Genomic DNA, 26,033 nt, shown 5'->3' with positions numbered 1-26,033 from the left:
TTTGGAATATTTCCATCTTTTAATTAAGCCAGCTTCCTATTTTTGAGGAATGCTAAACCAAAGATTGCAGTAAGCAGTTAGGGTAAGCTGGATTGGAGTGAGCCTCTTCAGAGTTAGCTTGCCTTTTGTAGCATCCATTTTTGCTATGTCTGGTCCAGTTCACAACATTTTTATTATTCGATACGTAGACTGTTATATCTCAGCCAGGGTGTTTTATGTCCCTTTTGTTCAATTTTGAGTTGTTGAGGTATGTTATTGCTACTTTTGTTTATTGTATACTTTGTTTTCTATGCCTGTGCTGTGTTCCATGTGTTTTGTGGGTGACTCCCAAACAGGTGTTTCCACCTGTCAATCACCACCAGGAATGTTCTCCTCCTTATAAATTCAAGTGGTCTTCCAACTTTCCTGGAGGTTCATCCTAAATGTGCTACAAAGTGGTGAGTTCTTGTGCATTGTGCTTCTAATGTGATTTCACTTGGTTTTTGACATTATGCTTTGTTTTTGGCTTACTGTATTGGGACTCGGGTTGCCATGAATTGCCTTATTATTTTGGACAAATCCTTTTGACTTTGTACTCCATGGAGCACCATTATTATTGAAGAGCATTTTTATGATAGTAACCTTTTATTTAACTGGCATCTTTTTTGTGTCCAGCCTGGGTTTTTGACTGGGTTTTCCCCAATAGTAGGCATTTATGGAAATGCTTTTGGGATTTGTGTGCTTTGGAACTCCTAATTATAATATAGGCCCATTATAGAGCTAAACTATTATGCAGTGTGAACTTTGCTCCTTCCATCTTGGTGCTTGATACAATCTGCTCAAATACTAATTCAAAAAGACTAATTGTTGGGGTGTTTCCTTTTATTTTAGTCTAATAAAATAGCCATATGAATGTTTAGTACTTCTTTTAAGAGGAGAAGTAGGAGTAGTAGCAGTAGTAGCATTGTCACTTGTTGAATATTCAATAAATGTATGGTGTTAAGGGCCACATGTCTTACAAAACTTTTCTGTTTTTCTTACAAAAGCTGTTCTGAGTGATGCTGTCAGAAGTACAAGGTGACGTGACTTTTGTTTAAAGCTTGTGCATCCCTTTATGATGTGATTCATCTACTTAGGATATGCATAGCCTGGTTGATAGCATTCTACACAACTATTCTTTTAAATACTCCACAGTACCAGAGTAAGACTTCAGTGTTGATCCAACACTGGGACACTAATGGAATCCCTTCTACTAAAATGAAGTATTTGGCATACTGAGCACAAGGTACGCTTTGCAAAAGGGAATCTTAAGTTATCACTCTGCGACATATGCAGCTCCATTCTAGGCAGGTACTTATTGCTTCCTGCCATGTGAAAGCTCAAATGGACATTAGAGATATCCTGCATATGTATGGGTTGCATGATGTGCACATAAATTATTAAGGTTTGAGCAACTGACAATGAGGAGTTCTGTCAAGGTGCTACTATGATATAAACATATTAAGTGATTATTAATTAAACTGAGTGCACAGTGATATTCTGTTTCATTTCATCGATTAATCCTCCAAGCTCTCAATCCAGTTATCATTTGTAAATTACTGTGCAATGAGAGTCAATGTAATGTTATTAAAGCTCTCTTACCCCCACCAGGGAACTAAAATAAGATACACATTCATCCAATGCAGGAATCAAAGTGATGGATTAGAAGCAGCTCCTACTGTTGTGCCTAGTCTCTCATCCTACTCACATTTTGCAATCAATGAGGCTAAAGCTTTAACTGATCAGCCAAAGCACTTACCGACGATCTCTCGCCGCTCTCTGTACCAGCGCACCGAGGCCGGTGGTTTACTTCGGGGGACGATGCAGGTCAGCTCTACCTCTCCACCCTCTACTGCCTGCTCCTTCACCTCCACTGTTGGCTCTGCTGGAGGAACTGGAATGAAAGAAAAGACAATGAAAAACTGGAATCCGAAGCAAGCACTTTACACCAGCAGGATTAGGCCTATTGCCTCTTTTGCTGGGGCTGTAGAAAGTCAAAAAGCACAGAAAACCACCATAAAACATCCACTCTTGAGTATGTCAGGTGAGCAGAGCTCCTCTATTTATGCTTTCCATTTACTACACGGTTTAGATTATTTGTTTTTGGATAAACACATCTAAGAATGAGGTAGTTGCAGGCCATTTTCTCAGCATCCTCCCACACAAGATGCCAGGGCAAAGAGAAACCTGCCATTTCCAGCAAGCGGGATGTTCAAGAAACCTCACTTCAAGAGAGAGAAAGGCCAGGCAGTCTTGTATTCTGCATCCCTTCCCCTTTTTTCCAAGCACAGAAAGCACCTCAGGGGCCCAGCTGAAGTAGTCCCAACTCTGTACATTTCAAAATGAGTGGGTGAATTAGCCCTGCCAGGGGCTTCCTCTTTAATCCCTTCCATGAAGGAGTCTGGGCCTGTCTAAGCTCGGAGGAGGCTGCTTCTACTAAAGAATGTTATGATCCAAACAGCCCTGCCCCATGCCGCCCACTTGAAGCTATCTCATCTGACAGTGGGGGATCGGTGGGGCATGGGATTCATATCATTTTACTTTATTTAAACCAATATTGAACAGATAAACCCACAGCTGCAATATTCTTGTCTTTTTGATCAAGAGAATTGCAAAGAAATTCTTTTTTTGTTTTTAGCTTGGACCAATTCTGAAGTCAACACAATAGTCAATAATGTCTTATTATGAGTTATTAAGTAAAACATGCTACTAAGATCCTCAGACAGAGATTCCAAGATCCCCAGTTGATCAGTTTTATGTGGGGGCAACTATAGACAGACCTGACTGCAATACAGAGGACGATGAAACACTTCTCACTTGAGGGGAAGAAAGAAGAGTCCTCAACTAGATTGTAGCAGCTGAGAACCATCCACCGTGAACACCATTTGGTGTCCACCAATAAAGAGAATCATGAAGCATCGGTACCACCTATTCTCCAAGTATGAGAAGCTGTTTCCATGGACATGACATCTCACCTTGGACCACGGACCTGGAAGGACCATCTTAGACCAGGTTACTTTTAGTCTATTATTAGTGATGAGCAAGTGATTCACATTAATTTGAAGTGAAACCCTGAGCTTTGCAAAATAAATTGGGAAGTTTGACACTTTGTGAGCTATGTATTTTAATAAAGGTATTATGGATGCAAGGGGTCGCTGTTGCCTCTTTAAACCCAGCAGACAGACACTCAGGACACAGGTTAAAGCCCCAAGAAGATATCTGAATTCTTTTCTTCTTTAACAGTGCCCTTCAAGCACCACAGCCACAATATACAGGCAAGTAAATCACAAATACACAATACTCTTTCTCTCTCTTTCTTCTCTACACCTCCCAGCAAGCGTTGTCCACCTTCTCCTGGCTCAGGCTCACTTGCTGGGTTCCCAACAGTCCTTTAAATATTCCTTGACCCGGAAGTGCTTCTGTTATTCCTCCTATGTGACTTGCCAGCACTTCCGCATCAGATGGAGAACTCAAGTTCTCTAATCAGCCCAGAAGTACAGTATATCCTCATGACTTTCTAGTACTTCCGGGCTATAAGGGAAGCATGACTCCCCAGGTCCTTTCACAGCAGCCCATGGTTGTAGTTGAAAATAAGAAGAGTACTTTAGATGGAAACATCTCCGTTTTCTGTTGAACCATGAATCCATGGCCTAATTTAATAATAATTAGGATGAAATAAAACAAAGCTTTTTTTTTTTATCTAAAAACATAAGCCTGAATGGCCAATCAAACTTACACCTGTTTGTACATAGAACTATAATATTTTGAACATAGGATGAGCAATGAATGTTCACATACAGTACACAAAATATATGACATCTTTACATATTACAGTTGCTCCATAGACAGGATACTGAGCTGCTAATGGTAACACAGTATGTCAGAATAGGGAATGAGCATCTGTCTGGTCGCTCCCGGTGGCTGCCTGGTGAGATCTCGTTCCCTGGGCTCTGTTGGATCCTCGGCAGGGTGGGTCGCCCTTGGGTCCCGGGCTGCTGGGTTCCGGGCCCAGCCGACTCGGGGGTGAGCGGCTGCGGGCGGGGCTGAGGGCTTGCCGTTGATATCTCCCGGGACTCTGCCGGCTGCTGGTTGTGGCCCCCCGGGGTGATCCTCTGCGCCTCTCGAGTGGGGGTTTGGGCTTCTCTGGTGACGGCCTCCCTGGGGTCTCCACGCTCTGGGGTGACCTCTGGATCTCTGGGCTTGGAACTCCCGCCATCTTCCACACATTTTTGGGGGCAGGTCTGTGGCCCTTCACACTCACTATTGGATGCTCCTATAGAGAAACCTTACACATACAAGCATGCGTACGCACACAGGTGCTCACATGGTGATTTCATAAGTATGACTTGGACATCTTCAGCACATGATCTAAGGTTGTGGTTGGCCCTAAATGCCTTAGTAATAATTACTGTATGATTGTCAGCAAACATTTTTACTTTTATATATCTTCATGTAGCTGATGCAACAATGTTTTTGTCTTGTGGTTTGTTTTTTTCCCCCCCTCTCTTTCTGCAGGTCTAGAAGCGAACTCTGGTTCATTTATTGTTTATTCTATACGAAAACCCCCCCTTCCCCATTTACCTCCATCTCTTCCTTCTCTCTCTTCTTTTTCTTTCACTTTTGTCTTCGTGTCCGGTTCGAATCTTAAAAACATCTGAAAATATTTTTAATAAAGTTTTGGTATCAGGCGTGACGTCAGCAGAAGCTGTAACGCTCCACCTGAGAGAAAAACTGTAAGGCTAGTCGCCAGCATTCAGACATCAATTCTGATTGCTTCACAGCCGAACAGGACACGGTAAAAAAAAAAAGAATAGGGAATGAGCTGCCACCCTTGTGATTTTGCTGGACTGGACTGAATGGTGTCAGTCTTCTCTGTTTCTTATGGGGACATGCTAAGCCTACCCTGTGTTGTTAAAAGCCAATTTGAAGTCTGCAGGATGGCCTTCTAATCTCATGATGTATTTAAGAACTTAGGTGATGGTGGGTCAGGCACTGCCTGATAACAAAGACAGCCTCTCAGCCTGGCCGCCTATCCATTTATTTTCTGAATGCACTGTTTCCGGATCGAGGTCAAACGGTGCCAGATTCTATCTTTGCAGCGACATACACTCAGTGGTCAGTCCGGTTTATTAAGAACCTGCTTGTTAATTCAAACTGCCTGCGTCTCCAAAGAGCCATAAGATGGTAGCTCAGTGTGTTTAACAGGTTGAGCTGTTGTCGAGCCAAGCATCAGGGTGGACAGGATATGTGATTTCAGTGACTTTCACAATGGCCTGATTATACTTAATCTAAGATTAGAACACACATTGACAGAGTATTGTATAAGAGAAGTAATACCAACGAGAGCAGCAGAATATAAAAGGAAATTAGAAATACAGAGAAACCGTTGAAGAGATGAGTGTGCAGAGGGAAACAAACAGTCCATGCACTTTGGGAAAATAATAGAAGCGAAATGGGCAGACGTTTTTGAGGACCCAAAGTTAAATAAAGAGATGCTGATGTATGAAATGGAAATGTCAAAAGAAATGACTGTAATTAAAGAAAAACAGTGGATTGCAATAAATATTGAGAAGGAGATTTTTTTTTGGTGGGCAAGGAATAAAATAACTAAATATCTGAAAGAAATAACAATAGAAGGTATTGGACACAGAGTGAAAAACAGAATTGCAGAGTAAATGTTGAAGTTGAAGGATAACAGAGTGAGCAAAAAAAGTGAACAAAAAGGTAATAATGGTGGTGATGTGAATATTTAAATGGCACAGCAAGCCAAAAGATGTTGGAATAATTACTCCGCCATCAATGGGAAAGCTGTAAAAAAGAAAGTGGAAAGTGACTGGAATTAAGTGTGGGTCCCAAGTAAGAAACTGGTGTTAAGACAATGGTTTAAAGCAGGGGTGGTGGGCAAAGTTATTCCTGGAGGCCCACAGTGGCTGCAGGTTTTTGTTCCAACCCAGTTGCTTAATAAGAAGCATTTAATGCTCAAGTGACACTTCTGCTTCATTTTAGTTGTCTGACTCGTTAAGATTGCTTATTTTAGTCTTAAACAGCTGAATTCTCAGTTTTTAATTGCTCCTTATTAGCAATACGATTCAAATGACAAAAGAGACCAGCATTTCTCCATTTAGCTTGTTTCCATTTACAACTGTGTGTATTTATCATGCACTACTGGGTTTAATTAAATACTTGGAAAGAAAGTGAAGAGAAAAAAGTGAAGGACTGAGAATTACTCATCCATTTTAGCCTTCAAATCATTTGGATGATATCATTAGAAAGGGACAAAAAATCAAGGATATGAGAATGGCCTGATATGGCAGAGTTAAAGCACTAACAAGCCATGAAATTGAATTATTGGCAAGGATTGTTTTCTAATTAAGCAACTGGTTTAGAGCAAAAACCTGCAGCCACTGCGGCCCTCCAGGACTGACTTTGCCCATCCCTGGTTTAAAGTAATCAAAAGAGAAGGGAAGGATGACAAAGTACAAATCTGTTCTTGAGCCACAAAACATATAGATAATAAAAACGAGATCAAGATTGAATGAAAGCACTGACAAGCCATTGAATGAAATACCAAGTTTCATGATCTACTAAGCCTGGCTTCTAATTATGAAAATGGTTGAAATGAAAACCTTCAGCCACTGTGGACCTCCAGGTCCAGAGTTGAGTACCCTGCTTTAGATGATAGAGATAAAGAATCAGAGTTATTTCAACAGGAAGTCATGGGTTATTTCAACTAGGAGGCTGGCACTATACACAACAGCACTGAACTGCTAAAGGGCCATTAAAAAAAAAAAAATACAATAAAAACAAAGAAAATGAGGGGGTTTAACTTTTGATCAGTTTTCTTCAAGCCAGGCAGGAATCAGCAGACTTAAAAGTAAACCAAAGATAACTGATGAGAGCCACAAGTCTGCCAGCTGTTAGGCTCGGCAGAGTCAGGCTCCCCTTCACCAGAGTTACTTTGGTCCAGAGCAGCAGGGAACAGCCATTCTAATGCTTTAACTGTGACATGTTTCTCTTTGTCTGTGTTTATGAGCCACACATGCACACAGACCAAAGAAAAATGAATCTCGGACCTCCTACGTGGAGTGAATCTGTTGGGCGCAGGATGGGGGTAAAGAGCATCCTGTCACAATAATGTATCTGTTTGATTTTCAACATCATTTCTGTTTTCATGGTGCCAGGCCTGACAAATATTACTTGTATTTGTTAGTATTCATCCATGTACATACCCCTGAAATGAATTGCATATTAACGGAACTGATTGCCTGTGTCTCTTTGTTTACTTTCAAAGATTGATCCAAACAGAAGGGTTTGGGAGGTCTGGAAAAATTAAGCCGACTTGGTCATTATTGTGATATAATATCTGCCTCGCATGCAGATAGCTTAATAGACTGTGGCAGCCCGGCTCTGCATTAGCAGTTTAAATCTTATCTCTTAGATGCAGCCTACATATATTTTCTTTAAGTTAATAAAAGTAAAATAAAAATTGCCACAAGAGGCCTGTGCATAAAACATCTTTACAAGCCACAATAAAGACAAAATATGTTTTACGCATTGCTTGGGTGACCTTATTTAATTTTTTTTTTCATCAACTCATAAGTTTCATTTCATTGACTTCCCGCTAACACCTTCAGCCACACTTTGTTATAAATCTCGGGGTTCGACCGTGAGAAGTGTGAAAACCCTCTCTGGCTCCATGTATCTGCCAGGACCTCAGCGGGCAGCTCCTGTCACCACTGCCTCATTATAACTGCGCACATTTTGTGCTTTGTGTATATCCGCTGGACAGGCCATCACTCATCAATGGTGGGGTGTTTCTCTGAGAGACATTGCTGTGGCTAAACTCATCAGCGTTAACAAGAAGGTCAGAGAGATAACTCAGTCCTGTTCAGCCTCTGCAATCCGAGCCCCGTTGACAGGCTTGTAGTGAGGACTAGGCCACCGAATCTCGAGCGGGGTCTGCATGGAAAGGCGGAGGTCAATTAGAGGGGATGAAGAGAGGTAGGGAGGGATAAGAGAGGGTGACAGAATAATAGTGAGAATGGCAGAGAGGTGCGGAAAATGATACTGCCTGGACATTTGGAGGAAGCAGAAAGAGAATATGAAAGCATTTGAAAAAAAAGAAATGTTTAAATATATATCTAAAACGAGGTGAGCTTTCACTCTTATAAATGTTATTGTTGCCTTTATTTATTGTGATATCTTTATTGGATTACTTATTCATTGAAAAACCGGTAGCCCTTGTAAATATTTCATTTAATTTACTGTTTGTCACTTATGTTTTGTCTTATTTTGAAAATGTACAAAGCTTTGGCAACACAATCTACATATATCATGCCAATAAAAGATTTTGAATTGAATTGAGATATAGAGAGAGAGAAGAAGAAGAAGTAAGAGAGATGTGGGAATGATGCCAGAATGTGTTGGATAAGGAGAGGTGGTGGCACTTCTGTGAATACTGGTATGTGTATGTTGCACTGCTTTTTAATGAAAATTTAAGGTCTACAGTTTCAGAGTCTGTTTTAAAATAATGCAAATATTGACACACCCCAGCGCTGAGATATCCATATCTGCAGTTAAAGGCATCCAACCACTGACACCAAGTCAACGTGAAATCCAGGCAACATTATCTGTTTGTTGGAGGAGCCACTTGTGGGATTGCTAAACTGGGATTTCAGGTCATTCTTCATCATATTGTGGTGAAGGTGGTGGTAGGAACATGCTGAGCTGGGCTGACCAGGCATCCCTGTCCTCTAGTAGCTCCCTGTAGGCATTCCTGGGGATTATCCAGAGGCTCCCAGGACAACAAACAGACACTTGGTCAGCCCCTTAAGGCGCTTTTCCACTGCATAGTACGGCACAGCACGGTTCAGTACAGCTCACCTTGGTTCGGCTCAGTTCGGCTCGGTTTGCGTTTCAACTGCAGTTTAGTACCGCTTTAGAGTGGGCGGGATTATTCACTGTCGTTATAGTTGCGCCGCCTCTACTGCAGTGACACCGTGGAACTTTTACAACAACACGCAGACAACGACAACACTTTAGCTCGATGACGCGCAAGGGTAAGCATCTAAAAAAAGCACATCACTAGCTAACTTTTATCACTGTTGCAAAGCATAAAATGAACTTAACTGCCAGTGTAACATTAAAATGCTGATTCTGTATATTACAGATCTTCCACATTTTGCAAAAAAGTCGCCGCAACAGACCATCTGTTTGGACATTTAACCGTGCTTCAGAGTGGTGGGATGTGATTGTTCCCGGTTTTACAAACACTCAGTGGCTGGAGAACTTTCGAATGTCTGAAGAAACATTCATCCACTTATGCAACAAACTGCGTCCAGCGATGGAGAGACGGGACACAAACTTCCGCGTGTGTGTACCTTTAAAGAAAAGAATAGCCAGTGACGCAGTAATGACGATTTTCTCCGGCCAATCAGTGACCAGCAGAGTTTACACATCACGTTTTGGTAACTGTTCAGCGCGCTTGGAACCTCGGCTGAGGTGGTACTAAAAAAAGGACCAGGTACCAGGTACTGTTCCCAGTGAAAAACCCCCCAAAAGTGAGCTGAACTGAACCGTGTCGTGCCGTACTATGCAGTGGAAAAGCGCCATTAGTCTTCACTCAGTGAGACACACCTTGACCATCTGCTCTGGAAAGTACCCAAGTGTTACAAATAAGTTCATTGTGATCCTTTTTGCTATATCAATGTCATGTTTTCTTGGTTTTTTTTTCATTCTTATTATGTATTGGACTGCTAGGTTTTTTTACTTAGGAAAAGTTCCCTTCTCTGTTTTTAATTTAAGGAACTCCTATGGTCAAACCCACAATTTCATCAAATATATATATGAGGGCAATTATCAATAAATAGCAATTGTTCACACTTCTGTAATCATTTTGCTTGTATTGGCTCTATGTGGAAATCTGGTGTGTCTTTGGTCACAGTGGTAAAGTTTTGTCCTAGCTCAGTCAGTTTCTCTTGTTGTTTTCTATGAGTAAACATGGTTGTTCCACTTTCCATTTGCACTGGAGAAGAGCCAGTGAGGAGTGATCCAAGTTTCATGGGTTGAAAGAGTCAAAATCCTTGTTGGTTCATTAGGATCATGGTATGGACTTGCTCAAAGTTGTGATTGATAATGTACATGGACAAGTGTCCCACTCCATCTTCATGCTTAACATTCATCCTACTATTTTTGAACTTCTCACTCTATTTATAAAAAAACTCTGCTATGGTAAAATTATATCTCCATATTGTGTAAAAACTCCAGTCAGTTCATCAGAAACCTGGCAAGGACTTGCTCAATGTTGTTGTTGGTAGTGGATGTGGATGAGCGTCTCACTCCTTCTTTGAGCTTTACACATGTTCTACTGTTTTTAAATTTCTCAATCCATTTGTAAACATTGCCTCCATATTACACAGAACGTTTTCAATGGTACACCTTCAGTTCATAAAAAGTGTTTCATTGCTTGCTGGTCTTCTTTGATGCAAGGAGAGAGTGGGGCGGCCATGTGTGCTCCTATAAAACAACCAGAGGGACTGACTGATCGAGGTTGAAACTTTACCAGGGTGACAGCAGGCATATCCCATTTTCATATGCGCATGAGAAAAGCTGAGTAGCCAACCCACACAAAACTATCATAAAAGTGTAAATAATAAGTGATTTTTCCTTATATTTAAATAAAAATCTGATACACGTTCAGACATAATTTTCATTTGAGCTTGTTGCTATGACTCTATTGAGTCCATTCTGTAATACAGATGTTCCATCTCATGGTCCCACATTTTAAGTGATCTGGGTTTATGTTCTGCCATTCTGAAAAATAGCAGAAGAAAATCCTAGCAGTTCAGCTAGGTCGTGGCATCAAGCCTACCTGTTCTTGCATCCCAAACTTCGGGATTAAAAACTGGGAGAGCAAAATACAGGCAGAAAAAAAACAAAACTCTAAAACAAAGTGATAAATCAGTACCAAAAACTTTATTACCAAGGGACTCAGAAACAAAGAACATCTCAAGATGTTTTATGGAGTTATCCAATCTCGGATGGCCCAATGCTGAGCTTTTATCTTGTCGCAGTGATAACATAACAGGTTCCACACTTCCAGGTCATTTCGTTAGAGGTTCTATGACAACTATAACCAAAATGGAAATGAAAAAATATTTTAAGCAAATTAGATAAACTTTAAATCAAAACATCCTTAATATCATCACATTCAGGATGTTTCAAAACCCATAAGAAAGAATGAAGAAGACTAGAAAAACATGATGTTAGTATAGCAAAGAAAGGTCATCATGAAGTCCTTCACAACACCAGGGGGCACTCTAATTACATGCCCAAATTACTTCACCCAGCCTCTCTCATCTTCCTTATCTCTTTCTCTGATGGGTATCAATTGTAGTAAATTATACTACATTAAAACACAGCACTGGACATGCCAGGGCTTCTGATTTCAAAGAATGGCTGTAGAGAGCTTCCATCCTTCTTGAAATCTTAAGATAGAGATGATTTCTGATGAAGTAGTACCCCACAAAATATCCAGCATGCTTTTGAGGACAAGGCTAGTACATTAAATCTATGACAGCCCGATAGCAGAAGTGCTTCACTCGCTGTATGGCAGGACTGTTAGATGGTGGCATATGCTGTGGTACTGTAAATATTCAAAAATTAAAGCTTCAAAATTTCTCACAGATCAAAATGTTCCATCTCCATCTGCAACAACTGCCAGAGGCAGAAAATGTGGCAGTTCTACTGAGGGGAAGACCTTGCCATTAGGGTAGTGCATGCCAAGGCCAGAGCCTTAGGGGTGACACATACTGTAAACATATTGTGTTCCACTGACCCATCTGTTTCATTGTGCCTAGAGGAGTATGGGAATCTCAAAGACACAAGGCAAAATGATGTGGCATGCTGAAAAGTGAGAAGTTCACAGGACGCTAGCATGGGCCATAAAAAGAAATGAAGCATAAACATCAACCGTGTGATGTGATCAAGTCTGTGTATGCCAGAATCCCTAAGGAACGTTTCCAGCATCTTGTTGAATGCATCCAAGCATTAAGAACAGCTTTGTCACTATTGTTCACCTTGGATAAGGTGAACGCGTAAAAAGACAGAACTCAATCAATCTTAGCTACCCTCTTAGGAGGAATTTCGTAAATATTCCAATGTGATGCAAAGGTTCCTGCAAAAAAAAATGGCGAGCAAATGAGCTGAAGATGTTTCCTGAGCACCTGACACTTTATATTTTGTGGTGGATATCCAAGGCCCTTGCCCGGCTAGGACACCTCCGTGCTGGAAGGACCAGGGGAGAGGATGTAAGCAGAGCATTACCTCCCTCGGAACGCTTAGAAGGCAGCCCCCCTGGATTGCAGTGGTACTTTGAACATCTGCAAGGCTAGATGGAAGTTGGAGTTGGATAGCCCTATTGGAATCCGTGGGCGCCACCAGGGGGTGCTACACCAGCTGCTGAGCCCTGGAGTGCAGCTCTTCCACTACACCCGAAAATGCATCAACGAGCACCTGGAACACTTCTGGGTGCCATATAAAAGAAGCCAGCAGACACTACTCAGGGAGCCAGAGTTGGGAGGAGGGAGATGAAGCTTACCTGGAGGGGTGGAAGAGGAAAAAGCAAAAGAGAAAGAAAAAGGGAAAGTGGAAAAAGAAGAGTTGTGTTTTGCTGTGCTTTTGTGACTGTGTTGTGCTTGTGGGTGATGGGGAATACTTTTCCCACAAGGGGGAAAGAAAAATAAAAAGCGTGTGCTTGTACTTGTTTATTCCTGCATCTATCTGTTTAGAGTTGGGGGCAGTGGTGCCCACCTTGGTGGTCCACAATATGTACAATGATTTATTTTGTGACAAACGGGATTAAGGGGTAAATAATCCTTATACTTGGGTGTACATTCATGTGAAAAAGTGGAAATTGTTGGCTTTTTCAACACATTTGAACAGAAAAACATTAGGTCTTCATATGAACAATGTCTACAGATAAAGGTGATATGTAAGTGAACAAATGAAACATAAATTTGACATGGTGTGTTCACTGTTATAATCTAAATGAACAAAAATAATGGAAAACGTAAGTCCACCCCTACATTTATCACTATTTCATATCCATAAAATTATAACCAGGTGCTCCAGATTAGGTGCCACTGAGTAGAAGAACCTCCTTAGGAATGACGTCTGTGCAACCTGTCTTATTTAAACCTCGCATATCCAAGGAGTCTGGTGATCTCTTTGCCATTGATGTTATTATATCTTTGCTATTGAGAACTCAGGAGCTCTCCAAGGTCCTCAGAAAGAAGGCTGTGTATGCCTATACTTCTGACAAGGGATTTAAAAGATTGCCATATTATTTGAAATCAATCTGTACCAGTGCTACCATGGGAAGAACTCCATTTCCTAGCAGCCCAAGGGGGATGACTGAAATGGAAGTAGGGGCTGCTGAGTATGAAAGAGACCAGTGGGAAAGTTGAAAAGCGGGGCCTGGTAGAGCAACAGGGGGTCGATGTTTTTGTGTATCCTGTCCAACGTGTTTACTGAAAAGTCAATTGTGCCCTGAAATAGGATGAATGGATTGTTTCGTGCCTGCCTGTTGTGTGTATAGTGGTGAATTCATCATCATGCATCTTCAAAAGGAGCGCTCCTGAAAATGTCATCTCTTGCCACTCAGGACTACCAGATGGACTGTTTCACTCATTTACTACAGAAGCTGTTCCTGGGATTGTCATCTTCACACCAAACCATTTCATCCGCTTTTGCTATATTGGACTGTATAAGGACATTGTTGTGAGTGTTTATTGTTGTGGTTCATTGTTATATTACAACTATATCACCGTAGGGGAAAGGGGATGTTTGCCTGATTGTTGTTGTTGTGTATTGGGTTTTCATTTAATATATTATTTTTTCATTCAATGGGTTTGTATCTCTCTGCTTGTGAGTGTGTACTGGTCGGGCCAAGGCTGGGTGCGTCCTTGGAATCTCCACCATAACAATAAACAGTTCACCGTCTCATCAACGGTGTGAATCTTAGCGGCACCGGACTGCTACAGATCCTTCCAATGTAAGGAAAATCATCGCAAGTGGTGTAGATTTCAAGTAACTGCTGATTTTGTCCTCCAAATTCAGTTTATTAGCTGACTGTTCGATACTAAAAGAAGTCTCCAAGAACCCGTAAAGTTGGTGTCAAAGTGCATGTATCTACAATCAGTAAGAGATTGCAGAAATTTCCATTGCATGCAAGGTGTGTCAGGAAAAGTTCTTTGTTGTCTAAAAAGAACACTAGAACAAGACTACAGTGTGACATTGAACATCTAGGCACAGACCAGGTCTTCTGGACAGAAGAATCAAAGAGTTGTTTGGCTACAGTAACAGTAGACACATTGGGCGCAAACTAAAGACATTTCAGGAGAACAAGTGCATACCAATTGTGAAGCATGGTGGCGGAAATGTTTTGGTATGGGGCTTCTTTGAGGCCTTTCGGCCTGGCCAGATTGTAGTCATCGAGTCAACTCTGAATTCTGCTTCATATCAAAGTGTGCTTGAGGAGGATGTGAGGCCATCTGTCTGAAAGTTGAAGTTGAACTGGAGATGGACCTTTCAACACTAGAAAATCCACCAAGAAATGGCATAAAGAGAAGAAATGGTAGAAGGTAAAGGATTGGCCTAGTCAAAGCCCTGATTTGAAATTCATTGAGATATTGCAGGGGGATTTGAAATGGCCAGTACAGGCAACAGAAAACCCATAAAGACCTTGGAAATGAAGGAAATTTGCATTGAGGAGGAATTAAAAACTTCACCGAGCTGATGTTCTGATACAAAACACCTACAAGAAGTAATTTGTGCGAAACGGGTCATTATCAGGTTTTGAGGACAAGGGTGTGCTTACTTTTTTCACAGTAGATCATTACCTCTATTGATATTTTTCTTGAATAAATGATTAAGAAGGCAAACTTTTGTTGAGTTTTAATTCATGCAATATCACCTTTATCTGTAGACACTGTTTATATGAAGATGTATTGTTTGCTGAAAAAATCAACAGTTTCCATGGGGTGCACGTACTTTTCCACACGACTGTAAGTTCTTTTAACATGATTGATGATCTGGGACTAATTATGTTACTACAAATTGGCTAACAGCCACAGTGAGGCCGTCACTCACTGGTGAGGCCATATTGAAGCCAGTCTGGCACAAGGCGGAGGAGTGGTGGCTCTGAGGCTAGGGATGTGTGCCTGTAATTGGATTGACTTTACTCCGGTGGGCTCCTGAGCAAGGCCCTTAACCTGTAATTGCTCTGTCCTGGGTATGACATTACTCTGTATCCACCAACTTGCAGGGAAAACTTGGAAGTTGGTGGCAGGATTGGCACCCCAGCCACTATAAAAAAAACTCACACTGTTCATTGTGCTGCTGAGGTGTCACACGTTGCACTCAGATCTCAATCCAGGTGGGTCACCATGTGATGGTTGTTTCAGCGCTCTGTAATCAGCGCCTGCTCCCATCCTCTCTTTCTAGCACAAGGTGAGGAGTGTTGTGGAAAAAGTGGGCAGGCATGGTACACAACAGAATGGGGACATTACTTGTGTAACAGCAAACACTTACAGCGTGGTTAATTGGAAGTATTACCCCCTGTGTGTATGGGATATTCATAATAGTTTAACACATAAACAGTTTTGATTTCCTTTATAGTTATACAGTAGTTTGGCTCATCTTCATGCTCTGAGATATGTCCAATCCCCTTATAAAGTCTATGGTGGCTCATTTTAATTTTTATTGCATTTGTTTATGCAGTGTTCATTATTTGGCCTTATCACGATTGCTGTCTGGATGTATAAAGATTTTAAAATATTCATACAACAAGCTAATAATGAATTCTTGGAAGACGAGAGCCGAAGCAAATGCACAAGCGAACAAGGAGAGAGTGAAGCCGAGAGAGAAAGGACACAGGTCAGAGGATGATGAGTAGACACCACAAAAGGACAACAACAGGGTTGCCTACAAAACAGGAAATCTAAGCAAATGAAAAGTATTTATATCATGACGTTAAATCTTGTTTTCCTTATTCTAAGAATTATTGACTTATCAAAAGCTGTGTATTTACGATTAATGAGCTTACTTTACAAAGTCTTGTCAAGTAAATTTTGCTTACCCCATTGGCAGATTGTTTTGCTAAATAAAAGCAAAACAACTTCCATTTAAAGTTTTTTTTTTTGTCTAGTATTTCGATATGCATTTTTTGTAGTGTGGACAAGCTGGGGAGATGAACAAGAACAAAACCTACTTAGAGAACCTGTAAAAGAAAGATGGAAAGAAAGGCAGAGAGAAAACCAAACCGTGAGAGCTAAAACAGAGCAAAGTGGTCTGGAGAAAGAAATGAACAGACTGGGGCTGGGCAATGAAGACAGATGGACTGAGAGAGTGAGAAAATTGAAGCAAGGGAAAGGGCGAGGAAAAGTGTGAAGGAGACAGATGGATAAAGAAAAAGAGACTGAGGGGGAGACTAGATAAGCCACTGTTTCATGGAGCACAATACCTGTGCAGAATTTTCAGAATCTGGTATAAAGAGCCACATATAAATTATTCATCTCCATTTCTCAGCCATTGCAGTTGCACCCCTAAAGAAAAACAGCAGATGCCAGAGGAACTGATTCGTTCTTCCATCTTGGTGAGGAGGGTTGCCACTTCATCCGTATTATAACTGGATTCTCATCCACATTCACTGAACAAATTATTACGAACACCTGTGCATCTGCTTATCCGTGCAATTATGTAATCAGCCAGTCATGCAGCACCAGCACAATGCATAAAACTGTGCAGATACAGGCCAGGGGCTTCAGTTAATGTTCAAATCAAAAATCAGAATTTGAAAAAGAACCTAATCTCAGTGATTTCGAATGTGACATGACTGTTGGTGCCAGACGCCTGGTTTGTGTATTTATGTAATGGCTGACCTGTTGCGATTTTCAGTTCTGTGGATGGAAATACCTTGTTGATGACAGAGGTCACTGCTGAACGGCCATACTAATGTGAAAGGTTACAGCAACTCCACTCTGAACAACTGGGGTGAGCAGAACAGCATCTCAGAATGCACAACACGTCACACCTTGAGGCAAATAGGCTACAATAGCAGAAGACCACATCAGGCTCCACTCCTGTAGGGTGACCAGATTTAAGTTTGTGAAAAAGAGGACACTTGGCAGCAGGTATGGGGGGTCGGGGGACAGTGCATGTGGCACCGTGGCTTGAATGCATACAAATGTGTCCATGATCATGACTACTAGGTTATAGTATGATAATTAACTTTATTGGTCTTTAACAAGACTAAAATGCAGAAACAAAAACACCAATACCACTATAAGCAATAATGGTCAATAGGCCTACTTTGCACTGAACTTTTGAATTTCTTACTGAATCTTGCACTAAACAACAACTTGTAATATTTCTTTTTATGGCCAAAGATTAAAATAAAGTGTAACATTTTCAAAAAAAACACCAAAACTTCCATTTCCTTGGCGTTCAATCTTGTGCTTTAGTGGCCTTCAGTCCACTTTCAGTGGTGTGGTGCTTGGTGCTTTAAACGTATCTTTTGGCCAAATGACAATTCTTTCTGTTTAATGTTTTCCCCTAAATAAGGCAATAATAAAAAAATAAAATTAAAACATTTAGCATACCTCAAAATATTTCTTAAAAGGCCACATAATAAAATAAGATAAAATAAAATGTCAGCCATTTCACTAGACTTTTAGTCCTCCTGATGTGGTTGGGCATACTTTTCAGCAGGCTGCATCTTTCCCAATAGGCGACGATTATTCATTAGGTAGGCACGAAAGTCCTTGCAGGTCACGTGTTTAAAATTGTACTGGGGGCACAGATTCCCCTTCAGTGAATCAACAGACAGTTATCGAGGTGTAGACTGACCAAAGCTAGCAATGGCAATAATTATGTTATTATGTTACTGACCAAATGATTAATTATGTTACTAAATTAAATTATTAAATTAATTATGTTACTGACCAAAGCTAGCATGAAGAGTGAGTGCGACCGACCAATGGCAGTAATTCCCTTTCCGAAAACTATTGCTTTGCTCCTCCCCTACTTCCGCTTGATTTTTGCAGTAAGGCTAAAAAGAGTTTTGGTCTCGTCCGATGCGAGAGATGGACGTCTGAAGTGGAGCTCCGCTAGCAGTGGTGCTATTTTTCATATTATTTGCTTATTATTCTGAGATATCCTGTATTTATTCAACCCGAGAGGGACCGCTACAGTATATGTAAACACATATAAACATGGCCAACAAGAAGGGGGGTCCGAAAGAATCGAAGACTAAAGCTACATCCAAGCTGCGATCAGCAAGCCCTAGTTCGAGATACGGCCTCTCAGAGACAGACCTGGATCAGATGGGCGAAAGTACAGACTCCTCGGGACCACGGTCCGCTACATCGTCGCCTGCTGAGAGCGAAAAGGGGAGCGAAGGTGCGATCGTGAGTGCAGATGTGGATAGCTCGCCGATTGGAGAGGATTACCTGAAACTGGAAAAGGCCGGGAGGTCCGCGGCTTCAGTTACGCAATCACGCGGGACTGGAGCAGCGGGACACCGCTTCAGCAGAGTCTGCTGCTTCATCTACGGTACAAGAAGGCACATTTGAGCTATCTGAACTGAAAGTGTTGCTCGCTGACCTCAGGCAAGATATAAAGAAAAGCGAGAAGGCTAATGAGAAAGCAACGGCAAAGGCACATGAGAGACTGAAACAGGAATGGAAACAGGAGATGAAACAGGCCAATGAATGTCTGCGACAGGAAATCCAACAGGCAAATGAAAGACTTCGTCAAGAGGTACAGCTTGAACTTCGACAGGTGCTGGGTAAAATTGAAGAGCGCATTGAGAAAAACTCGCTAAACTGAGCACGCTTGCTGATCGATTGGAGCATCTTAGTGAGACATTCACGAATCGGATCGAAATAGCCGAACATCTAGCTGCCAGTGCCGAGGAAAGAGCAGTAAATGTCAGTTGAATGTAAAAAACTCGGAGAAAAACTTGGAGACAGACTGGCTGCTTTAGAAGATGGGAATAGAAGGTATAATGTCAGAATTGAAGGCTTGCCGGAGAATCGAAAGTTTAAACCCGTGAAATTCGCAACTGAACTTTTTCTAAAATAATCGGGGCGACTTTAAAGCAGAATCTGAGATAGCAGCGGCTTACACGACTGATCAAACACCGTCAGACCCGACCAAGATCTTTTATAGTCCGTTTTGAACGATTATCATTTAAGTTAGAGGTGATGGAACTCCTCAGGAAAAAAAGGAAGATATTATATATGAAGATTGCCACATTCGTCTTCCCTGACTTCTCTCCAGCAACAGCTATCAAACGCCGCCTTCTATAATATTAAACAGCTGCTACGGCAAGCCAATGTCAAATACGGCCTCCTGTATCCGCAAAACTGAAAGTGGAATGGCAGGGCATTTCTATGTTTTCGCTAGCAAGGAGGAGGCAGAAAATGAGTTAAGAAAGCTGATCCCGGACTATTCTGATACATAATTGTGAGTCATGGCGGTAAATGATAAAGCTAGGATTAATAATCTACTGTCTGATCTATTTGTTTTAAAATACGGGTTTTTATCAGCATATATTCTCATATTCTTATATTATTATTACTTACTTATTACTTATCATTACTTAGTATTACTAGGGCTAAATGTTTGTGTTTTATTGTGCTTAATTACGTTTTCCTCCTCTTTTTTTTTTTTTCTAATTATTTCATGTGTACCCTAAATGAGACTGTTCAATATCATACCCTTGGTTTGCTGTTATTGCTATTACTGCATTAAGACTTGTTATGCTTGTTTTGGACACATCTTTAACACCATCACCTGGGTTTATTATCTGGGGATATCATCTTAATGCACTAAAATTGATGAAGATTATATGTATGTATGTATGTATATATATATATATATGTATATGTGTATATGTATATATATATATATATTAAGTGCAAAATTCTTTTCTTTCTTTTTCCTCTTTTAAAGACTATATTGGTAACAGATATCTCTATCTTTTAACCTTAAAGCGCCACTGCATGGGGGCTTGATGTGCTTTGGACGTGCTCTGTCTCTGGGTATGTCAGAGGACTGGGACTGCATGAAGTGGGTTTTAGCCTCACCTGGGGAGGCAAAAAGGGAGGGTGGGGGGTTAAGGGGGGAAGAGAAAGAGAGCAGGCTTGATCTATATCTAATCTATCATCTCAATCTTTATAATTATAACTATCAACGTAATAATAAGCTGCATGGCAACAACTCTTGGGGGAATAGGAAATTAAGACCTAAACTATTTCACTTCCAGTTAAGACTATAATATGACACCAAAAACTCAGAATCAGTGTCTCCATGATGGGACAGTTAACTCGTAAGCTGGAATGTTAAAGGCCTGAATCACGAATTAAAGAGAAAGAAAGTACTTTCTCACCTAACAGGTCTAAATGCTAAAATAGTATTTTTACAGGAAACCCACTTACTAAGTAAGGATCAGTTCCGCTGCAAAAGACTGGACTGGCCAAATGTTCCATTCTAGTTTTACAAAGAAAACTAGAGGGGTGGGAATTCTCATACATAGAACAGTACCATTTGTAGCATCAGATGTAGTATTGGATCCTGAAGGGAGATATGTGATGGTCATGGGAGACTTATCTAACTGTAAAATGATTTTGATAAATGTTTATGCACCTAATGTTGATGATAAGGAATTTATACAAAATTTATTTGCATCCATTCCCAATCTGAACACTCATAAACTTATAATGGCTGGGGACTTTAATTGTGTTCTAAATCCACTTTTAGATAAGACTTCCTCCACAGGGGAACGCAACTAACACCGCAAAGATAATTACAAAGTTTATAACTGATCACAACTTATCAGATCCCTGGAGGTTTTTAAACCCAAATTCAAGAACATATTCTTTCTACTCACCAGTACATCATTGCTACTCAAGGATTGATTACTTCTTTATAGATAATAACTTCTTGCCTAAGATTAAATCTTGTAAATACGATGCTATTGTTATTTCAGACCATGCTCCGATGATCTTGGAGCTGAAATTACTAAGCCCCATACACTCACCCGCAGATGGCGTCTCAATCCGCTTCTATTAGCTGACGAGAATTGTACTGAATTTATATCCAAACAAATTGAATTCTTTCTAGAGACAAATACATCCCCTGAGATCTCTGCAGGAACACTCTGGGAAACTCTTAAGGCCTTCTTAAGAGGACAGATTATCTCATATCTTTCCCACAGAAATAAATCCGAAGCGAAGAAAGTAGCAGAGATAAAAAGCGAAATTACTAAAATAGATGAAGAACATGCCAGACTACCAAGCGAGACTCTACATAAGAGGAGGCAGGCTCTACATTCAGAATTAAACCTCTTGACAACTAAAGAAACCGAACAACTAATTTACAAATCCAGACATCATTATTATGAACATGGAGAGAAAGCTAATAAGCTTTTAGCGCAACAAATTCACAAGCAAGAAGTGCGCAACGCAATCTCGTAATTACTAACACGAATGGAGATAAAATCATCGAACACAAAAATATAATGTGCACTTTTAGAGACTACTATAAATCCCTATATACTACTGAGTTTAAAGAAGACAATATACAATCTAATGCATTTCTGGATAAATTACAGATACCACAAATTGACGCTATTAGTGTGGAGGAGCTCGATAAACCTCTGTCATTATCAGAATTACTGGATGCTATAAAGTCACTCCAAGGTGGAAAAGCAGCAGGCCCTGATGGCTACCCTGCAGAGTTTTACAAGAAATTCTCCGCTCAGCTAGCTCCCTCCTATTAGCAACATTTACAGAAGCCAGAGATAACCAATCTCTTCCACAAACCTTTCGCCAAGCACTAATCACTGTCTTTCCAAAACAAAATAAGGACTTATTACAATGTGCATCATACAGACCAATTTCACTTCTGAATAACGACGTTAAAATACTCTCTAAAATCATAGCTAGAAGGATGGAGAAAGTGCTCCCTCAATAATATCACAAGACCAAACTGGATTTATTAGGGGCCGACACTTATCTTCAAATCTTCGACGCCTGTTTAATGTAATATACTCACCAACTAAATCAAACACCCCAGAAATATTATTATCATTGGATGCAGAAAAAGCATTCGACATGATTGAATGGAAATACCTTTTACTATTTTGGAGAAGTTTGGGTTTGGCCCAACATTTGTGCATGGATTAAATTACTGTATACTAACCCAGAAGCTTCAGTTTGCATCAATAACATTTGCTCAGACTACTTTAAACTAGAACGTGGCACAAGACAAGGATGCCCTTTGTCACCACTGCTGTTTGCAATTGCCATTGAACCACTGGCAATACATTGTCGAAATACTGATCAGATAAAGGGGATTAGCAGAGAAGGACTGGAACAGAAAATCTCATTATATGCAGATGACATGGTACTGTATATATCGGACCCAGAAAATTCTGTGCCTGCAGTCTTAGCAGCACTCACAGAATTTCAAAAGCTCTCTGGTCTCAGAATTAATCTGAATAAAAGTGTACTCTTTCCGTGAATTCGCAAGCATATAATATTAGATTAGACACCCTTCCTTTTATCATTGCAGAACAGTTTAAATACCTCGGGTAAACATCACAAGTAAACATAAAGCTCTTTATCAAAAAATTTCGTCGTCTGTATGGAAAAAATTAAACAAGACTTGCATAGATGGTCAACCCTTCATCTCACACTAGCTGGAAGAATTAACACTGTTAAGATGAATATTCTTCCTAAGCTCCTTTTTTTATTTCAAAACATACCAATATACATTAATAAATCGTTCTTTAAGCAATTAGATTCAACAATAACCTCATTTATTTGGAATTCTAAACATCCACGCATCAAAAGAGCGACCCTACAAAGACAAAAGGCAGAAGGCGGCATGGCTCTACCTAACTTCCAGTTTTATTACTGGGCGGCAAATATACAGTCGATAAGAACCTGGACACAAATAGAAGAACATACACAGGCATGGACCGCAATAGAAGTAAAATCCTGCAGTACTTCTTTGTATTCCTTGCTTTGTGCTCCAATAAACACACGTTATCGGCAATACACTAATAACCCAATTGTGCTCCACTCACTTAGAATCTGGAACCAATGTAGAAAGCATTTTAAGACGGAGAAGCTTCTTTCTGTGGCACCCCTGCAAAAGAACCACCTCTTTCAACCCTCACAAACATATGCAGTTTTAATATCTGGAAAAATTTGGAATTAACTTGCTTAGAGACCTTTATATAGACAACGTCTTTGCATCCTATGAACAATTACGTTCCAAATTTAACATTCCAGCTACAAATTTCTTTCACTATCTTCAAATCAGGAACTTTGTTAAACAGAACCTTCCAGATTTTCCTCATCTTGCACCCTCATCCACGCTGGAAAAATTATTGCTCAATTTCAAGGAGTTAGACTCCATCTCTACAATATATAAAATCCTTTTACAATCCCTTCCTTTCAAAGATCCAAGAGGACACTGGGAAAATGACCTCTCAATTAATATATCAGAAAAGGAGTGGAAAGTAGCAATGCAGAGAATTCACTCAAGCTCCATATGCAAAGCATACAATTATACAACTCAAAATTATATATCGAGCACATCTGTCTCGACTAAAACTCTCAAAATGTTTCCAGGGCATGATCCAACCTGCGAACGTTGCAACCAAGCCCCAGCCTCACTAGGTCACATGTTCTGGGCCTGCTCCAAATTAACATTATTCTGGACAAAAATTTTTAATTACCTCTCAGACAGTCTTGGACTCACAATCCCTCCTAACCCATTAACAGCTGTGTTTGGGGTTCTTCCAGAGGGTCTTAAAGTGGAGAAAGACAAACAAACTGTGATTGCATTCACTACACTGTTGGCACGCAGACTTATTCTGATAAACTGGAAGAACCCAAACTCTCCTCTTTAAGTCAGTGGGAAACTGATGTGTTATATTATTTAAAATTGGAAAAATCAAATACTCAGTTAGAGGATCTGTGCAGACTTTTTTCAAAACATGGCAGGATCTAATCAGTAATATTTTGAAATGATTTTATAAAGCACAGAGAATTTGTTGATTTAGGTATTTTTAAAAGCCTTAAATTTTACACCGTTTGGCTTGCTCTCTCTCTCAAGGGTGGGGATCGATCTGTTCTTAGCATAATTCTTTTTTTTTGTAAAACTTGATTGCTATGTATTGATTGTAATAAAATTAATAAATAAATAAATAAAAAAAAAAAAAAAAAAGAGTGAGTGGAAGGGATTAGGAGGAGGGCGAAGTAACTCGTTTGGGAAAGCACCAGGGGCATGCAACCCAAATCCAATGTAAGAATGTTTGAGGCTGAGGTAGAATGAAATCCTGGAAGATTTTAGAATCCCAGCTGGATGCATTTTTTAGGTCTTAAAAAGAGGACATGTCTGGGGAAAAGAGGACGTCTGGTCACCCTACACTCCTGTCAGCCATGAGCTAAAGCCACAGTGCAAACTGGAAAAACTGGGAAAATGCATCCTGGTCTGATGAATCGTAAGTTGGGCTGTGGCACACAGATGTAGGGTCAGACCTACAGCATAAATCCATGCACCTAACCTGCCTTGTGTCAACAGTCCTGGCTCCGGGTGGTGGTGTAATGGTGTGGAGAATGTTTTCTTGGCACACTTTGGGCCTACTAGTACCAAACAATCATCATGGCCTATTTGAGTATTGTAGCTGATCATGTGCATCCCTTTGTGGCCATAATTTACCCTTCATCTGATGGCTTCTTTCGGTATCATAATGCACTGTGACACAAAGAAAAAGTAATCTCAAATAAGTTTTATGAACGTGACAATGAGTTCAGTGTTCTTCACTGGCCTTCCGAGTCAATGGATCTAAATCCAGTAGAACACCCTTGGGATGTGGTAGAACTTGGAGATCCACAGAATGAATATGCAAAGGACAATTCTACAGAAATTGCTTGATGCATTCATGTCAGCATGGACCAGAATAGCAAAGAAATGTTTTTAAAATCTAATGGAATCTATGCCATTAGGAACTGAGGCTGTTCTGGGAGCAAAAGGAGACCCTCCCCAGTATTACTATAGTGGTCCAAAGAATTTGCTAAGCGTGTGTACTGTACATATACAGTCTGCGGCAGCTTTATTAGGTAGCCCTGCTCCTTGAACCTTCCCACCACATGTGTGTAACAAGGTTTACACCAATCATCAGCACAGTCTACAGGTCTCAATCTAACAGATCACCTTTGAGATGAGGCGAAACTGGAGATTCACAGCATGAATGTGAGGTCAAAATACCCTGCAAGAACAACTTGATGCTGTTAAGTCAGCTTGGAGCAAAATAACCCCAAGGAATGCTTCCAGGGTCATATTGAATCTACAACTTGATGGATGGAGGCTGTTCTGGCAGCAAAACAGAGTCCAACCTTGCACTTGATAAGTGGGCCTCATACCGTAGCCATGGAGTGTCACTCTGAGGTTTTTTTATAGGTTTACAGTAGACCCCCGGGAAGTTGCGGTTCAGAATTCGCGGCTTCAGTCATTTGTGGATTTTTCCTTAGAACCTAACAATTGTTAGCGGAAACCACAAATATCATCCACAATTTTTTATGGCTTTTTTCGTGGCAATACTGTACTCTAGAGAGAACACAAAACAACCACAGAGGAAAAGGCGGCTTGAGATGGTGAAAGTAGCCAATCCAAGGGCGTTATTCATTTTTCCTTGCTGCTGATTGGCTGCTGCTCTGTGACGCATCTCCGGCAGATGCAGCCCAGCATTCCCATATCATAAACAGTTTACCGCGCGTAGCTATCTCGAGAGTTTCGCTGAGCATCTCGTGTTGTCCGTTTTGTTGTTCTTAAAGCCCTAAGATGCCACCCAAACGCCCTGCACCTTCTAAGACTTCTGGCAATGAACCTAAGAGCCAGAAAAAGTTTAAGACAGTCCAGGAGAAGGTTGAGCTACT

The 26,033-nt window shown here is 40.6% G+C and overlaps 1 protein-coding gene across 3 annotated transcripts in view; it reads right to left on the bottom strand.

The window, feature by feature from the left end:
- Positions 1-26,033, bottom strand: part of cadm4 (cell adhesion molecule 4) — a 734,387-nt gene that overhangs the window by 205,658 nt on the left and 502,696 nt on the right. For all 3 annotated transcript variants that reach the window (XM_039773253.1, XM_039773252.1, XM_039773254.1), the window contains exon 4: positions 1,778-1,912. In XM_039773253.1, coding sequence (XP_039629187.1) covers positions 1,778-1,912 — 135 coding nt within the window. The remainder of the gene's footprint in view (positions 1-1,777; positions 1,913-26,033) is intronic.

The sequence above is a fragment of the Polypterus senegalus genome, chromosome 12, assembly GCF_016835505.1.
Source record: "Polypterus senegalus isolate Bchr_013 chromosome 12, ASM1683550v1, whole genome shotgun sequence".
NCBI lineage: Eukaryota > Metazoa > Chordata > Cladistia > Polypteriformes > Polypteridae > Polypterus > Polypterus senegalus.
This window is presented reverse-complemented; position numbering and strand designations above follow the sequence as displayed.